Below are 16,928 nucleotides of genomic sequence, written 5' to 3' on the forward strand. Positions count from 1 at the left end.
GGACGCCAGTGAAGATGCCACGACCAACGACCAATTTTATTTTTACCAATTTTAAATCTCAATTTATCCTTAACAAATGCACGGGAGGCAAATAATTAATAAGTACAATTTGACAATTTAAAAAATACTCGTAATTAGTGAACTACTATTCAGCTAATACATTTTATAATACTAAGATGACTATAATAATAGTAAGAAATTTGTAGGATAATGTTAATAATCTTATAATCTCTGCTAGGTCTGCAACGTCGCATTTGTAGGTTATAGTGCTGTACTATATGTCTATATTATTACTTGTATGTTAAACAAATTGCTGAATTAGTACATAAATCAAAAGATTACGAAGATAATGACAAACTAACCCATATTATCCAAACCACTCCATATGGCTTTGCACAATTGCACTCTTGTTTAGTTGTTAATTACATTTAGTACATTCTTATCTCGATGTACATGATGTTTAATTTCATTTTAAGATTGCCACACACAATATGAGCAACTCATTCATTTTCATCTGTTATCTTTTCTCTTCCATTGTTATGTTATGCCGTATTAAATTCATCTAAAGATTTGCCACACTGTGAACTACTCATTCTTTTCAAATTAGGCATAGGCTTATAGCCTGATAGCACACAAAATCTCATTTGTTGATCACAACAATTATTTTTGACTAATTGCAATACTCTTTTCAATTTTATTGTTATGTTGTATTTTCTCTTTCAAATACGGAGTGTCTACTTGCAAGTTGCAACAATACTCTTTAAAAATACTCCCTCCGTCTCATAATATATATCCCATTTGCATTAAAATATCCTCTAATTTAATTTACCACTATATTTGTACAAATTTAACTTTTTTTCATATACTTTATTCATCGATCTCTACTTTTACTATTTCTTATTACGTATTTACGTTTCTTAATTTCTCAATCTTGTGAGTCTGTGACCATCTCCACCAAGCAAACTCTTGGTAATATAGTTAACGGTAATAAATTCATACATTTATAAATTATGCAGACAATCTTTATTAGTAGTACGAGACAGTAGACTTGACATGTATAGACTAGTTGCATGTTCAAGGAGAGTGGTTGGAATTTTATGGCCAGCAATTTTAACAAGGTTTTAAAAGAGCAAACATTATAAAATGTGATTTTGTTGCATCACCAAGGGAGCAAATATTTCATCCTTGCTTTCGCTATTCAGAAAAGGACTGATAAGATCCAGAAAAGATGAGTAGTTTATTCAAAAAAGAAGCTTGGCATATTTCAGTAATTTCTCTTTAACACTTATGAAAAGCAAATTAAAGCCTTATAATCCAACAAAACCACATTTCACAACCTAAGAAATGCTTCACAAGTTTTGAAGAACATAACAACCCATTAAAAATACTTCCCAATTTCTAAATAGACGTGTCAATTCGGATGATCGGATCGGGTTAGAGGAGGTCAATTTTTACAGTTGGGTCATGCTAAATTATTGTGTTCACGCGAATCTAAACCTCAATCGGATATTTTTCAGATTGATTTTGGATCTGATCAGATGTAGTCTTGACACCTCTATTTGCAAGTACAGTCCTCAAAAAATACGAGTAGGAGAGAGAAAATAAATGTAATTCGTACAAGTCTAGACAGTCCTTCAAAAAATGCAAATGAAATGGCAGAAGTATAAAAGCAAAGACGATCCATCACTCAGCGCAAAACACTACACTACACACACTAGTCCAGAATCGAAATGTGGGGACCACTAAATCAACTTTCAAACATATAAATAACCAATCACAACGCGCGTGATTTATTAAACAGTAACACGTTTCGCACATTCATTTGCCACGTACATCTTCACACCCCTCATCACTCTTTTTTCTGCGTCTTCCCCATACAATATTTATTAAAGGACTTGTCACGCTCAACGACGATTCGAATATAAAGGACAAAAATAAAATTCGAATAACTTTTATTTAATCGCTCTAATAACACTACCCCAGAAAACTTTTTAGCTCATCGATGCTTTGATTCCAAAACTTAATCACACAATTAAAAAGCAAAAAACATAACCATAACCATATCTTAAATAAAACATCAAAAATTTTATGACACGGAACCAACAAAAGAAAAACAGATACTTAACCAAAACACGAAGAACTTTTAGACACGAAACAAAACAGAAAAATCCAAAACTTAAAAACTTAAGTTACAGAACCGACCAGAAGATTAATGGAAAACTATACCGTCACAGAAGAACATTTAGAGTCGGAATGAACTAATAAACGATCAACGAAAAATAAACCAAAACACGTATAACATTCAAGCGCGGAAGGAACTAACAGAATATTAGCAGATATTAAAATCAAAACACGAAGAACTTTTAGAGACGTGAAGAACTTTTAGAGACTGAGACAACAAAAAATTAAGCACTGCAGATCAAAAACAAGAGTAAATTTCTTTTTTTTTTGTTCCAACCTCCCATCAAAAAGTGATTCAAAATTCAAAATGAATTCAGGAGACAAGACAACCAGAGAGACTCAGTGAGTCGTAAGCATTACGCTATCAACATTACTACCAACTACGCCCAACTAAAGATCGATGATTATAACTGTTCATTCACCTTAATATCTTCTTCTTCATCTACTGCTTGTTTTTCCCTTAATTGCTAATTAACTACTAATATTAAAAGACAACCTAACAATTAGCAGAGATCAAGATCTGACGGTTGATTAGGCTTCCACCTCAGCAGGCTTAGCAGGAGCAGGAGCAGGGGTTGAGATCACCCAGAAATAACCATAGGGGTCCTTGAGCTTGCCCACGCGCCCAGCAACTTCGTCTTCGGTCACTTCGCCTTCGGCCACGGCTCCAGCTGCTACTGCCTTCTTAATCGCGGCGTCTAGGTCATCGGTCACCAAGCTGAACACTAGGCCTCCTCCCTCAGTTTTCGCCCTGATTTTTCCAATAATAAAAAAAAAACAAATTGATTAAAGCAAGAAAGAATCGGAAAATAATAATTGTACGGACGATGGAAAAGAAGTTTCGGATAGAGAAATCAGATAGTACACGTACTGAAAAAATATTTTAAAATATCTAGAAAATAATTATTTAAATTGATTAAATATTTTTGATGTGAAAATCAACAGATCTGAAGATTAGTACAGAGAAAAGATGGAAAATAGGACAAATGGAAAAAATAGCGGTACAAATGAGAGAATAAAGGTGAAAAATAAAACGTTATCGATATATCAAAGTAGAACAAAGTTGAAACGTCGCTTTCTGAAAAGCGATTTTTGAATGATGTAGAACAAAAATTTTAGATCGAAATTATCAGAAATATCAGTAGACAAAATCAAATAGCACAATTTTGACGTCAATTTATGCAAATATTTAGGAGATAAATTAGCAGATGAGCGAAAAAAACGCAAATCGACGCAAAATTTTATATGAGTAGCTTAATCGACGGAAAACGAATATTGACGTGAAATTGTACAATAATTTAAGAGATTAAAAATAAGCTGCTGAGCGAAATCACACAAATCGACGCAAAATTAAAAATGAGAAGATTAATCGACGGAAAACGAAGATTTAAAAGTACAGACAAAATCACACAATCATCATGCAACAGTATATTCTATAGATAAAATCACGAAAAATGCAGAAAAAATTTCAATAATCAAGAAAATACGACGATAATTCCATAAACAGATAAAAATCATGCATCGGTCAAAAATCACCATTAAATCACAAAAATTACAGGAAAAATGAAATGGAGAGAAAACATACGGAGCATCAACAGCAAGGTCAGACACAGAGAAAACGGAGGCACCAAGCTTGAGATCAGCCGAGAGAACAAGAGGAGTGTCCTGCTCAGCCTTCCTCTTAGGGTGCATGTCACGGCTAACTTCCTCAGCGCCAAAAGCAGCCTTGTAGAACTGAACAGCAGCAGCAGCGTTAGGAGCCGAAACCTGAAGTTGTGGCTTGAACGCCGAGAAAGTAACGATTGTAGCAGCACCGTTGTTGTCAGCTCCGTTCTGAACCTCAGTCGCCATTTCCAGAATTTTGGAGGAGAGAGAAAATGTGCAGAAACCCTAACCCTAGGAGAGAGAAAGAGAATCGAAGAAAGGAGGAAGACGAAAATGGAGGAGAGAGAAAATTAAAAGTTGAACTGAGAAATGGGTAAACGAGGTAATTGAGGGCCAACTGTGGGGGGGTATATATAGAAGCGGGGAAGCGGAACCGTTTTTTTTTTTAGGATTTGATCCGGGTATTTTATGATTTTATTACTTGGCCCCTTGTTTTATGAGAATTTACCGGTTTTACCCTTGAAGTTGGCTTTAGTAGAGATTTAAAAATACTGACTGTGATTTATTGTAGGTGACCTACCGTTGGTTTCTTCTTGGGGTTTGGGCCCACCTTTGTAAACGGCTAGTTTTGTTGTTGATGGGCTGGTCTCGCTTTTACTAGCCATCAATACAAACTCGGTTAAAAGTTCTTCTTAGGTTTTTAGTTTTACTCCTTACCTTCTTAATAAAGCGAGGCATTTACGTTATTTTTTTTGTCAATTTCAAATTTAATTTAAGTTTATAAAGTATCAAAATAATCCATAAAAATTTAGTCGAGTAATTCAATGACATTTGGTGAAATCGTTGTTGATTTAATTAGGTCTACTGAAATATTTAGACTTAATTGGAAATTATATATCCCTTCTTTTGGTAATATATATCATATGTCTGTTATACGCGGATTGATGAAACATAGTGCTAGATACAACTGTACATGCAATTCATGTGCTGGACACATGTAATTCACTCGGCAATGACAGCCATATATATCATGATAATTTGACACAGCATTGGATATGCGTGCATCATGTCGTTGCTGGTCATATACGTTAGTTCATTATTGATTGACCAACATAGCGCACATGAAAAATACTGTAACACCTTAAAATATTATTATCGTTTATTCTAACTATATGACCACCATTCTTCTATCTAAATATACACACTGATAACATACATTTGTATACATTATATCAAAATATTACTTTGGTGCTAAATATTTTATCTGCGTATGTAAGTTAATTGTTTTATATTATAGTTCATTGTGTTTTTAGTCAAATTGATGAATAATTACTTACCCTTAAAACATAAAAGTTTTGTGCAATGTGAATATATAAAAGATACATGAAAACTAAAAGCATTGCCAATCTTTAAAACTCCTTATAACTTGTGAGATGATTATCGATCCAAACCCATGCAGGTTAAACATGAGTAACCAATTAGAGGTATTGAGAGAGTGATCTACTACATTAAAACGAAGAGCATGGAAATACCACAAAAATTAATCATGAAAAAAGGGGGAAGAATATGATAGAATGTATAACTTATTATTGGGCCTTAACATTAGGACTAGCTTTTCGTTGAAGTCCAACATTATTTTTTTTTTTTTTTTGGTGTTTAGAGAGCCAAAGGGCGGGGGTTGAAGCCTAACATTGATTTGTTTTCTATGAGTATATATAAATTAGTCTCATTTCCTTGCACATTTAGAGGCATCAATGAAATCTGTATCACAATATAAATAACTATACAAAAGGACTATAAAAGGCACAATAGGTTTACCTAATTTCATGGTCAACTAGTAATTGGATCTAGTCTAGCCATTAAAAGTTTGAAATTTGTATTTAAACTTTGAAATTTGTATTTAAACAATACAAGAACATCATAAATTGTAAGGGCATCATAAATTTGCAATATGTTTTACTCAAACTATGCTTAACTTGTAAATTCATTAAAATGTGAAGATTTTATTGAACTAAATCTCTTGCATTTACGTGCAAGCTTGAGTAAAAAAGTCACACAAGTTCATCATATTTCACTTATAACGTAAAATAAAATAAGGGTTTTTCTACACAGTATCCTTGAGGTATTCACTTTTCCAAGCTGCGCCCACCCATTTTCAAAATTCCACGCTGTGACCCCAAGTTACCTTTAATGTGTACGATGTAACCCCTCCACTACTCCTAAAGTTAACACTGTTAACTTTTGCTAAAAAATCTGTTAAAAAATTAAAATTAAACCCCTTACTCCTCCAAACCCACCCACCACCAACCCCTCTCTCCTCCAAACCCAGTGAACCACCCAACGAACCCCACTCTAGCCACCGGACTTCACCCAAGCCACCGCACCCACCCTACGAACCGCACCCATCTTGCGAATCGCGCCCAGCAGCCACCGCACCTAGCAAATTAAACCACCGCGCCCACCCTACGAACCGCACCCATCCTGCGAATCGCACCCACCAACCACTGCACCTAGCAAACCACCCAACTCTACGAACCGCACCCATCCTACGAATCGCACCCAGCAACCACCGCACTTAGCAAACCACCGCACCTAGCCACTAAAAGTGCCACGCACCACCGCCGTTCCTTAGCTTGGAAAAGTTTCAACCAAAATTAAATGCATAGTCATGCAGATTTTAATCGAAAAAAACAATTAAAACAAGTTTTGTGTATTTAATCTCAAACTAATTAAACCAAAATTGATGAATTTAACAATGAAAATCAAATTGGGGAAAAAAATTAGGGCTTTCTATTATTTCGAACCAAATCTTTGATTTCCAAACGAAAACAACAATTAACAACTTAATTTTGCAATCCGAATCCGATGAAACTAAAGCCCTAAACTAATTTGTTGAAATTTTCTGCAAATTTTCGAACAAAATTCTTCCATTCTTGCGAACACTTTCTTTGGTGAGGCGATATGCGATGATGGGGTTGTTGGTGTATGGTGGTTGTTGGTGTGTGGTGGTTGCTAGGTGTGGTGGTTGCTGGGTGCGGTGGTTGCTAGGTGTGGATAAATAAAACTAACGGAATTAGCAAACGGCGACTTAACGGAAGGCTACAGTGTAGACATTAAATGTACCTTGAGGGTACAGTGTAGAATTTTGAAATTGGGTGGGCACACCTTGGAAAAGTCAATACCACAGGGGCACTGTGTAGAAAAACCCATAAAATAATATATTGGGAACAGATCCATTATTAACAAGATGAGTTGTAAATAGAAGTTCATGGAGCAACTAATATAGCACATCAATTCAACCATATTGGGGGTTTAGGGCACATAATTCAACACACAAACTGAATTTGCAACCACTTTAAAGATTGATGAAAGGGTTTATATTAGAAGTTATACGGTGAAGTAATTGGAAGATATCCATCCAACAAGTACTTACACCGTATATCCTAAAGCTCGTATACACAAATTAAAGTGATGAAATGTAATGATGTCACACACACTTTACGCACTACACACATGTAATACAATTAACAAACTCTCAAACATCCACGCATCTGCTAATCAGGCATGTTAGTTTATTAATTGATTAACATTGCATACAAGTCTTTGATGAAACCATCTCATAAGCACTTCTTATAAAAGTCATACTAAAATGACCTATATGAGATACAACTTTGTAGCAATTATAAGAGAATTGTAACTTTTACTACCTTCAAAAAACGACTTATTTACTTTTACCACCTACATAATATAAAGTTTTATTTTACCACCACAAATATATAAAGTTGGCTTTTACCACCAAAACCCAACCCCGGTGACGGAAAAGTGTTGCAGGGCCTACTTTTCTATTTCCCTCTAAATTTAATGTTCTAAATGCGACTTCTCTCTCTCTATTCATTACCCTTACCTTCACTTTTCCGCAATTCTCATTATAATTCAGTGAAAAAAACAAGTCAAACTGAAAAGTGTTTTTATCTTTCTTAAGAGCCTAATACAGTGGTTCGAGAGCTCATGACTTATAGTGTTTTAAATAGAGGTGTACAATTACGACCCAACTCGAAAAGGGCGAGTTTGGACAAGCAAATATTTTTAGCTTTTACTAGGCTCGAAAAGAGCTAAAAAAATCCAATTTGGTCCGACAAGTCCATCACCTTTTGCGGGTTTGGACATGACATTTGATTTTAATTCTCGGCTCGATATATTTTGTTTTGTTTTTGTTTATCACCTATTCTTTTCTAGTTTTAGTGGGTTCAATTCCCACATACGGCATTTTCTTCCAAGCAAGCTTACTGTAATAAAATCAAAATCAAAATCAAAAACCCTGCAAAAATCCCCAAGACCCCAAACATCAATCTCATAATTCCCATTATCCAATTCCCTCAACTTTCTTTCCAAATCCTGCAAATTTCAGCAATGGCTTCTTCTTCTTCATTAATCCCGCCATTTTCACTCACAAATTCTCTCTCCTCTCCTTTAACCCTCCTTCCATTTTCACCTCCTTCCTCCCAATTCAATCCACAAATTGGTAGAAAAAGAGCTCATTTGATATCTTTATGCACCAGCTATGAAGTGGGTGGTGGGTACCCAGAATCCGACCCGGCAACAAGAAGTAGAACATCAGATAACCATGACAGATTTAGCGAGAAACCCGATAACTCTCAGTATGAAGCTATTCTCAAAGGTGGGGAGCAAGCTACTTCTGTCCTTCAAGAAATGATCACCCTTGTGAGTCCTTATTGCTATACTTTTTGCAAAGTAACAGTTAAATTCATTCTCGTTACCACCATTTATTACCGACTATTAAACGGGCCGTTAATTGTCGATTATATGATTATTTGTTCATTTTATTGTTGTGTGTATGGGTGTTTTTTTAGCTTGTTTGTTGATTGTAGTATGGAATTTAGGCTATCGTATGAGTGAGAAACAATTAAACATTTGCAGGAGTGTTATGATTTTAGTTGATGTTATTTGTTGCTTAAACCCTAAACCCTGAAATGAGTTTTGTGTATGAGTTTGTGATAATGAATGTAAAGTTGATTGTTGCTCTAAAACGGAGAACTATTCAATTGAGGAATCGGAACTGACCTCCGTTAGTGACCGTTCACTTTAAAATGATAGAAGTGATAACTAGTTGGTGCACATTTTCGATATAAACAGAAATCATTTATTGAATGCGAAGGAAGTGTCTTCAAATCAAAGCAATTCGTAATAGTAATTCAGTAAGCTGATGGAGTATGACGTACGAGTATTGCCTATATGGCTATAAGCCTATAATGAGTGTTTGGGCTGTTGTGCTCGGTTTTGCAATTTGGTATTAACTGAGAAGCACTGCCTACCAATTTTGGAGAAACATGATTGGCATATTGCAAGAAGTGCTATTGCTTAAATCCTGTACCCGAACAATGGCTTATATCCGTCATTAGTGATTATAAACTTTAATACCATGCCATCCTGCCTAAAGAAGCTGGCTGTTACAATATTCAAAGGTTATAGATCTTGTTTGCCATGTGTTATGTGTATGTTACCGCTTTTAGGTACTTGTTTCTTGGTTTCAGGTGTATATGGCTGCATTAGTTTCTAAGAGCTAGAAATTGAGATCAGATTCTAGTATTACTCATAATTTCGACTTTCAGGATTAAGGTTCAAAGACTACATCAACTAATCATTATATACTAGTTTGAGTAAAGCATAGCTTTGGTGTGTGAGTAATAAGTAATGTGACTATTACAATGCTCATTATTCATTTTTTATGGGTACAGCTAGAGGATATGTACATGGACGAAGCATCTGAGGAAGTTGCAGTGCAATTGGCTGCACAAGGAGTTATTGGGAAGAGGGTTGATGAAATGGAGTCTGGGTTCATGATGGCTCTGGATTACATGATTCAAACAGCTGAAAAAGACGAGGATGATAAGGTACTTGAGTAAGACGTCTCTCCCTTCATGTAAAAAAACCATATGGAGTATAAGGTTCGAAGTAGGTATATCAGAAAATGATGCATATACAGAAAGCATAACGTGTTACCTCTTTCTTGCCCCTGAGAAATGAAACTACTCATAATAGTAACACTCAAGGTCTTACTTCCTAAATGCTAAAAACTCAGTTGTTGGCTTGTTTCTTGTCAGCGCAAGGCGCTCCTGGAGGTCATCAAGGAAACAGTATTATCCCATCTCACGAAGAAATGCCCCCCACATGTGAGAATGAGCTCTTATTCTATGCTCTCAGTACTACATTATGGTGATTGTCTTCATGTACGTGCATTTCGTAACAAACCTTGATTCATATCTAGGTACAAGTTGTTGGACTACTTTGTAGAACTCCACAGAAGGAGAGCAGACATGAGTTGCTACGCCGTGTGGCTGCTGGAGGTGGAGAATTCAAGGGTGAAAATGGCACGAAGGTTCATCTTCCTGGTGCTAACCTTCTTGATATAGCAAATCAGGCTGATGACTTGTTGGAGGTAATTAGATCTTCGTAGGCCATGCCTCTTCTTGTTTATTTAGTCTAAGAATTGAACTTAGCTCTAAGATATGGATGAGTTGATATCACTAATAATCTTCCATGTAAGTTTCAGTCTGCATCTCCATATTCTTCATCCTGTTGTGCTATGCAACATGCTGACCATGTAGATGTATTGCCCCCTTGTTTGGTCTATAGGAGAATCTCTGTGACCTTTGAAACCTGTCTCTGAAATTATGGAATATGCATTATGCTAGTGCTAATACTATGGTGTGCATGCTGCATCATAAAGGGCTCAAACATAGTGTATATGATGCTACCAGCTTTTAATGTCAGTGCAAGTAATTTTTAACATTTATCTTCTTCTATAATACAAAATGTATTAGCTACAGATGTGGAGGAAAAGTAGTTTAAAGTTCTCTGCTGTCAATTTTCATAGTTAATTAACATGACTAGTAGTATAAGTCTGGTAATCTGGTTCATTTGACATCTTATATCATACAGGTTTAAAATCTCAAATTCAAAATTTAAAACTGACCGTGATATTGAATTGGTCATTCCTGCGGATATGCTTGTTGCTGCACTTAGTAGATTGTCATGCAGTAACACAAGTGCAAAAGCCGACAACTATATCCTTGTAAGCCAAGATTTTAAACCTTGACCTTGTGACACCTTCCCATGTCATATTTAATAGGTAATGATATCTTGTTGGCACTTTTATAATGAAGCATTAGGCTGTGAGATCTGTCTTTTGTCTATGGTTAGAAATCTTAGAACATATCTTGGCCTGTAGTTTGTTTGTTACCCCAGCTCTACCTATTTAAGCTAGCTAGAGTAAGTAAACCTATGGTGTTTCTTTGACCAACAAGGGACTTAAGCCATACATGCATTATGTACTCCTTCATATAGCGTATGTTAGTGTGCTTCTTTCTTGTGTTTTTTCATCTATGCTAGAGGGTCCACATGCATGCTTTTAAACCTTCCTTCTCTCCTTTGTCCATGCTCACTTTTATTGTTCTAGTAGAAAGGCCCAAAAAAAAAAAGGCTGTTGTCAGCTTAATAGCTACAAATGAGCTGTGAGTGCCATATGTTGCTGGCTTGGATCAGCAAGACAAATAAACAGCAAATATACTTTGTATTGTTTTTGTGACAAGTTAATTACAAGAGATTGTTTGTTATCTACGATTAAGCTGCTTCCTGTCGTCTAACTTATGCACTGCGGCGTGCTATGAAGCGATATGAGATAAGAGGGGGGACCTGAATGGGAAAAAAATTGGATGCAGATTACACCCCCTTCCTCCAAAAAATATGATATAGTTGATTACTCCCTTGTTTATTTTAGATTAGATACTCAGTCCTTTCACACCATTATTTTATTTTTGTTTCATTAACTTGATGTAAAACCAGTAATGGTTTATGTTACTCACTCAAGTAACTTTGACAGACAATGGAAACTCGACCTGTTATTCCTGATAGAAAGCTGCTTGCCAGGCTTGTCTTAATCAGAGAAGAAGCTCGAAATATGATGGGAGGAGGAATACTTGACGAAAGAAATGATCGTGGTTTTAATACTCTCCCTGAGTCAGAGGTTTGACAGATTTCTGGCATCTTTAGTTGGATACTCTTTATCATCAATAATAATGTTGTTACTCAGCTTTCATGTACTCTTTTCAAATCTCGTAATATTATGTATCAACATGCAAAAGTATGTCTTCTTGCTGCTTTCTTTTCTTCCTATGATTATCTTTCTAATGAATGCAAATGTACCTCACCATACTTCAGGTAAATTATTTGACCAAGCTAGTAGCATTAAAACCTAGTAAAACGGTCCTGGAGATGATCAGAAATGTAATGCTAGGTAAGGATGAAGGTGCAGATGATCCCAGCACTGACAAAGATGGCAGAACTGGTGGTCCTCGTGGAGTTGTAGGAAGAGTAAGTATGATAACTCGGTTATTGGGGTGTTGCCTTCGCTATGTCAGTTTGTTGACGTCCTATATATGTATAATTCAGGAAAGTTTATCTGGGAGAAATGCGCCTCCAGTGCGTCCTGGAATTTTTCTCGAGACTGTAACGAAGGTATGAGTGACAATTAGCTCATATATATATGTGACCTCTTACATCCTGAATAAGAGCTACAAGAACTGTTTGTGCTTTGTGGCATAAATTGATGACAGATGGACTTTTACCCACCTTGTCTCTTTTCTATCAGGTACTTGGGGGAATTTATGCTGGAAATGTCTCAGGCATCACTGCACAGCATCTAGAATGGGTAACCTTCATTTGTCTTCATTTTGGATCAATATGCTGAGAGATATATGATTCATAATTTCTCCTCCCTATCACATGTTATCCTTGAATATCCTCACAACACTATTAAATTATCATTCATTTCTTTTATTTTTTCCAATATCCTTTGACGCTGTGCATATAATATTGGCTCACCTTGAAACCATTCATTCAGGTGCACCAAAAAACACTTGAAGTACTTGAAGAGATAGCATTTTGAGCTTCAACTATAGCTGCAAGCCCTGCAGTGAAGGTTCTTCAGTTTGAAATCAATTTTTGATCGGCCTGACACTGGTTGAGGTGCATGGCATTCAAAGCTCAGCAAGCTAATTGTACATAGTTCATTGCAATCAAACACGCAGGCGATAAGCACAGACTTGAGCAACTTTCCCCCTGCCTACAGAACATGAGCTCCATAGAAACTAAGGTAACATGATATATATAGGTGTATTGACACGTGTATGTAACCGTATGAGTTAGGAAGCTGGATTATTTGAATACATCTGTTATAGTCTTCCGACAATGTTTTCTTATCATGGCAACCATCTATACTTCAAAAGAAGAAAAGTACGTAAAAGTTCTAGTGACCTTATCTGCAATATCACTGTCTGTCTGTTGATAGAATTATTTTTGGTATCTAAATAATGTACTTAATGTTTTACTTTCAAAAAAATTGTTTTCTGATGAATATAGAGCAATTTATCAGTTATTCTCATCTTCATTTCTGGATCTATTTGTTACTTCGGTTTGTCGGGTTTCGTCAACATTTTAAAAGTGACAGTAAAGTATGAGGCAGTATCTTGGGCATCTGTATTACTATTATTGAACAGCTACTAGACTATAACATACGAGTAATCGATTTCTGAAGAAACCCTTTGTGAATTTTCAATTATTGTTTCATTTATTTATTATGCTAGACTAACAACTCAAGAAATGTAAAGAGTTGGTGCAATTGGATTATTACGATGGTGATTGAGAGTTGATAATACAGAAAGTTGATTTATGATGGATTGTTATCAAGGTGACAGTCTGGGCTCCATGGGATGTGCCAAGCCCAAGGCCCCTACAAATAAAATTGAGATTGCTCAATTTCCTTACAACAATATGTGAACCCAAGGCAAAGGAGCGTATTTAGCCTGAAAAAGCTCTTAAGTAGATGTAAGTGTTACGTGTTGAACCATGCTGTCTCAATCTCGACTCGGCTTGTTATTATCCCTACTCGATACATCCTCCTTTTGTCTGGGTGATGTATCTCATGTATATCTTGATTACACACTTATGTAACGTAAATTTGTAGGGATTTCCTTAGATGTACCCCTAACCAGACTCGCGGTGCAAAACCTAAGTCCATGATAGTATTGTAATTGTTATGTATTGGGGAAAATGCTGTATAAAACCCTAAGGCTTACATTCTTGATTCTTGCATAATAAGAATTTAAAAAAATATATATACATATCAAATTAAATTTATAAATTACACTGACTTATGCTTGATTTTGTCATGCATTCTCAAACTAATACAAAGAAGCCAAAATTGTCTTTCATCTTCGCTATTTACAATTGTCAAACAAATGATAGTAACACATAATCTCTAGGTAAGATTAGAGAAAGAGCAATCTAATCAATGACCAAAGACGAATGAAAAGCAAATATACCACGAATTAAAACTTTAGCTTTATGAATCATGTAAGCAGAATCATCCAGTAATGATGGTGCTTTCAAGTGTTCAATTACAAGGATCAGAAAAGCATGTGGTAAGTGAGGTCCACAACTTAGGATCATCTTAATTATTTTCTTACAACATTAACAACACATTATTGATTTCTATTGTTGGGTTTTTTAGTCGCAAATTGCAAAATACAGCAAATACTTACCTACATAATATATTTATAGTCATTATAGAGATCAAATTTAATGATACTATAATAGCATGCTTACGGGTGTAATTACACTTTTTGAAGTCTATAATCCTAGATATTATTAAAGACTTGTCATGTATGACTTATTTAGGTCTTTTTACTCGTTTCAAACAAATTAAGATAAAGTGCCAAGTATAAGTAAAGATAAATTCAGATTTTTTAATTCAGATTTTAGGCAAAAAAAGTTTAAGCAAATTAAGTCGAATGAACGGATCATATCTATTAGCTGATATTGTGTAAATATATTTCATTTTAATTTTCCATACCATACAGAATAAGGAAAATTATGTAGGTTCATAAATATTAAGGGTTTTTTTTTTTTTTTAAAAAGAAAAATTATTATGTGGTTTAAAGCTTGAAACTAAATTGAAGCAAAGGTGCTTTTCAAAAAAAAAAATTGAAGCAAAGGTTGCTAACCCCACCGACTTAAAATGGATATTTGGTACTTGCAAATCTGCAATAAGGCCCATATTTGTTTGCTTGCCTTTAATGCTATGGATGGGCCCTAAGTCCATAGGCCCACCTGTTTTTAAAAATCCTCTTTTTTCCCAATTTTTTGTATGCTTTGCTAGTGATTCACAGCTAGCTACCTTAGCTATCTGTTCTTGCTTTTGTAATTGATTTTTGTTAGGTGTATGTCTTCTATTTTTTCATGTCTGAAAATCTGAATCTAGAATTAGGAATTTTAAAGTATCATCAATAATTCTGTTAGAATATTTATATAATTTGCTGAACTGAGCTGAACTGAATATTTTATGAGAGAGGAAAATTAAGAGCTGAACTGAACTGAATTGAACTGATTGGAGCTGAACTGAACTGATTAGAGCTGAATTGAACTAAAATTAAGTAAATGTGAACAGACCCTAAGAGGTTCAATAAAATAGATAAACAAAAAGCTATGGAGTGTACATTTTATTTATTAATTAATTTTTTTTGAGGAAGTGTACATTTTAAATTAAAATAATAATTCAATAACATATGATTTGTTAACTAACTTAATTAATTAAATTTTGTAATTTTCAGCGATATAAGCGGGAGATGCTCCGCAGTGCAAGATCTACTCGACGATCGTAGTTTTTATGAAGGAAAATTCTATTTGATTCAATATCTTATGTGTTTGTTAACGTCGAATCTCTATTGTAGATGTCGTATGACTTTTAATTAATGAAATATATTTGCTATTCAAAAAAAAAAAAAAAAATTGTAGGAAGTATAACATAAGCAATTTTTTTGCGGCATTCTCTACTCCAATGACTGAAAGAGTAACAATTTGAGGGTGGTGAAAGATCTAGAAGATGAGTGGCTGGTGTTTTGAGCCTTGTGAGTTTTGACTAGTGAGAAGACTGTAGTGAGCCCATTCAAACAAAGTAGCCGTTGAGTTATCCATGTCTTTCAAACTTTATTTAAAAAAGTAGAGATATTATTTCTTTAGGCTCCAGCCTTCATGTATTATTGTATGGTAATAAGTGGGTCCTTATTATTAAAATGACGAAAATATCCTCATAAACCTTTCCCCACCCCCTCATAAAGTAAAGCTCTCACATGCCATGCTTGGTTTTGGTTTTAAGATGCAATTTACGTAATAAAGCTTGATTACGTTCACGTGTTTGGCCATCATATATAAGTAAGATGATAACAATGCATGTGAAATGACTCCAATTTTACACTCCCCTTCGTTTAAACCGACTAGATCACTTATTTATTGTGCTCACATTATAGGGTTTGCATTTGAACATTGGTTGTATTATAGGGTAACTCGTTCGTAATTCAATGTACATTAGATTTCGACTAATTCGCGTTTGAGTTATTTTAGATCGTATTTTGTCGAGGGGAAATCTCTTTCAATAGATATTGTTACATATTCTTATGGCTCAAACCCGAGACCTTGACTTAAGCTCGAACGATTCCCCGTTTGACAAAAGCTTGTTGACGTCTTGATTTTGATTTTATGTCTTGAAAAGAGTGGACTTGAGAGTAGTTTGATACGAAATCATTGAGATGTTAATTGTTTATTTTGAAATAAAAATTATAAATTCATTGCAAGTGAAACTAGAATACTAAAGCTATATAAAGCAAATATGATTGGAGAAATTGGAGTAAATTGTAAGGGAAAAAAACACATACACATAAATTTGGTGAAATAGTAGACCTACATGTCTCAAGATATGCATTAAATGTGATATTTGACAATTTTATATAGTGTTTAACAAGTTAAATTTAAAATCGATATTAATTTGGCTAATTGTACTGTTCATTTGTTTAGTTGTTCTGTGTATGACGCTACACTAGGCCAAGCAAAATCTAGTTTAATGAAAAGTTTGTACGAGCTATCCTTTATTTTGATTTTTGACCTTAATGTTATGTGCACAATTAAACTCCGTAATAAGTTATCAACTTATTACCAAAAGGACGAGTTATTGAATTCCATCATCCTCCCATTAGAGATCTAATGGACAATTTTAAAGTTTTTAGCAAATG

General features: G+C 34.9%; 2 protein-coding genes across 2 annotated transcripts; one reads left to right on the plus strand and one right to left on the minus strand.

The window, feature by feature from the left end:
* Positions 1–2,413: 2,413 nt before the first annotated feature.
* On the minus strand, positions 2,414–4,171 carry LOC145598437 (uncharacterized protein At5g48480-like). The gene is made up of 2 exons (XM_081654787.1): positions 3,767–4,171; positions 2,414–2,932 (listed from the first exon to the last, which is right to left on the minus strand). The coding sequence occupies exons 1-2, from the start codon at positions 4,030–4,032 to the stop codon at positions 2,713–2,715; spliced, it is 486 nt and encodes a 161-aa protein (XP_081510913.1). The 5' UTR covers positions 4,033–4,171; the 3' UTR covers positions 2,414–2,712.
* Positions 4,172–8,070: 3,899 nt separating this feature from the next.
* On the plus strand, positions 8,071–13,239 carry LOC145598725 (protein PEP-RELATED DEVELOPMENT ARRESTED 1, chloroplastic-like). The gene is made up of 9 exons (XM_081655111.1): positions 8,071–8,508; positions 9,543–9,698; positions 9,909–9,977; positions 10,073–10,243; positions 11,687–11,830; positions 12,025–12,177; positions 12,256–12,321; positions 12,455–12,514; positions 12,707–13,239. The coding sequence occupies exons 1-9, from the start codon at positions 8,197–8,199 to the stop codon at positions 12,749–12,751; spliced, it is 1,176 nt and encodes a 391-aa protein (XP_081511237.1). The 5' UTR covers positions 8,071–8,196; the 3' UTR covers positions 12,752–13,239.
* Positions 13,240–16,928: the final 3,689 nt, after the last annotated feature.

Source organism: Chenopodium album, chromosome 20 (assembly GCF_948465745.1).
Source record: "Chenopodium album chromosome 20, dcCheAlbu1.1, whole genome shotgun sequence".
Taxonomy (NCBI): domain Eukaryota; kingdom Viridiplantae; phylum Streptophyta; class Magnoliopsida; order Caryophyllales; family Amaranthaceae; genus Chenopodium; species Chenopodium album.

What these genes read in the sequence shown, in the direction of transcription:
- LOC145598437 (XM_081654787.1), bottom strand. Translation starts at nt 4,032, where the DNA reads ATGGCGACTGAGGTTCAGAACGGAGCTGACAACAACGGTGCTGCTACA. An exon ending in GACCTTGCTGTTGATGCTCC is followed by an intron (nt 2,933 to 3,766) that starts GTATGTTTTCTC and finishes TGGAAAAATCAG; the next exon opens with GGCGAAAACTGAGGGAGGAG.
- LOC145598725 (XM_081655111.1), top strand. Translation starts at nt 8,197, where the DNA reads ATGGCTTCTTCTTCTTCATTAATCCCGCCATTTTCACTCACAAATTCT. An exon ending in ATACTCTCCCTGAGTCAGAG is followed by an intron (nt 11,831 to 12,024) that starts GTTTGACAGATT and finishes ACCATACTTCAG; the next exon opens with GTAAATTATTTGACCAAGCT. An exon ending in TTCTCGAGACTGTAACGAAG is followed by an intron (nt 12,322 to 12,454) that starts GTATGAGTGACA and finishes CTTTTCTATCAG; the next exon opens with GTACTTGGGGGAATTTATGC.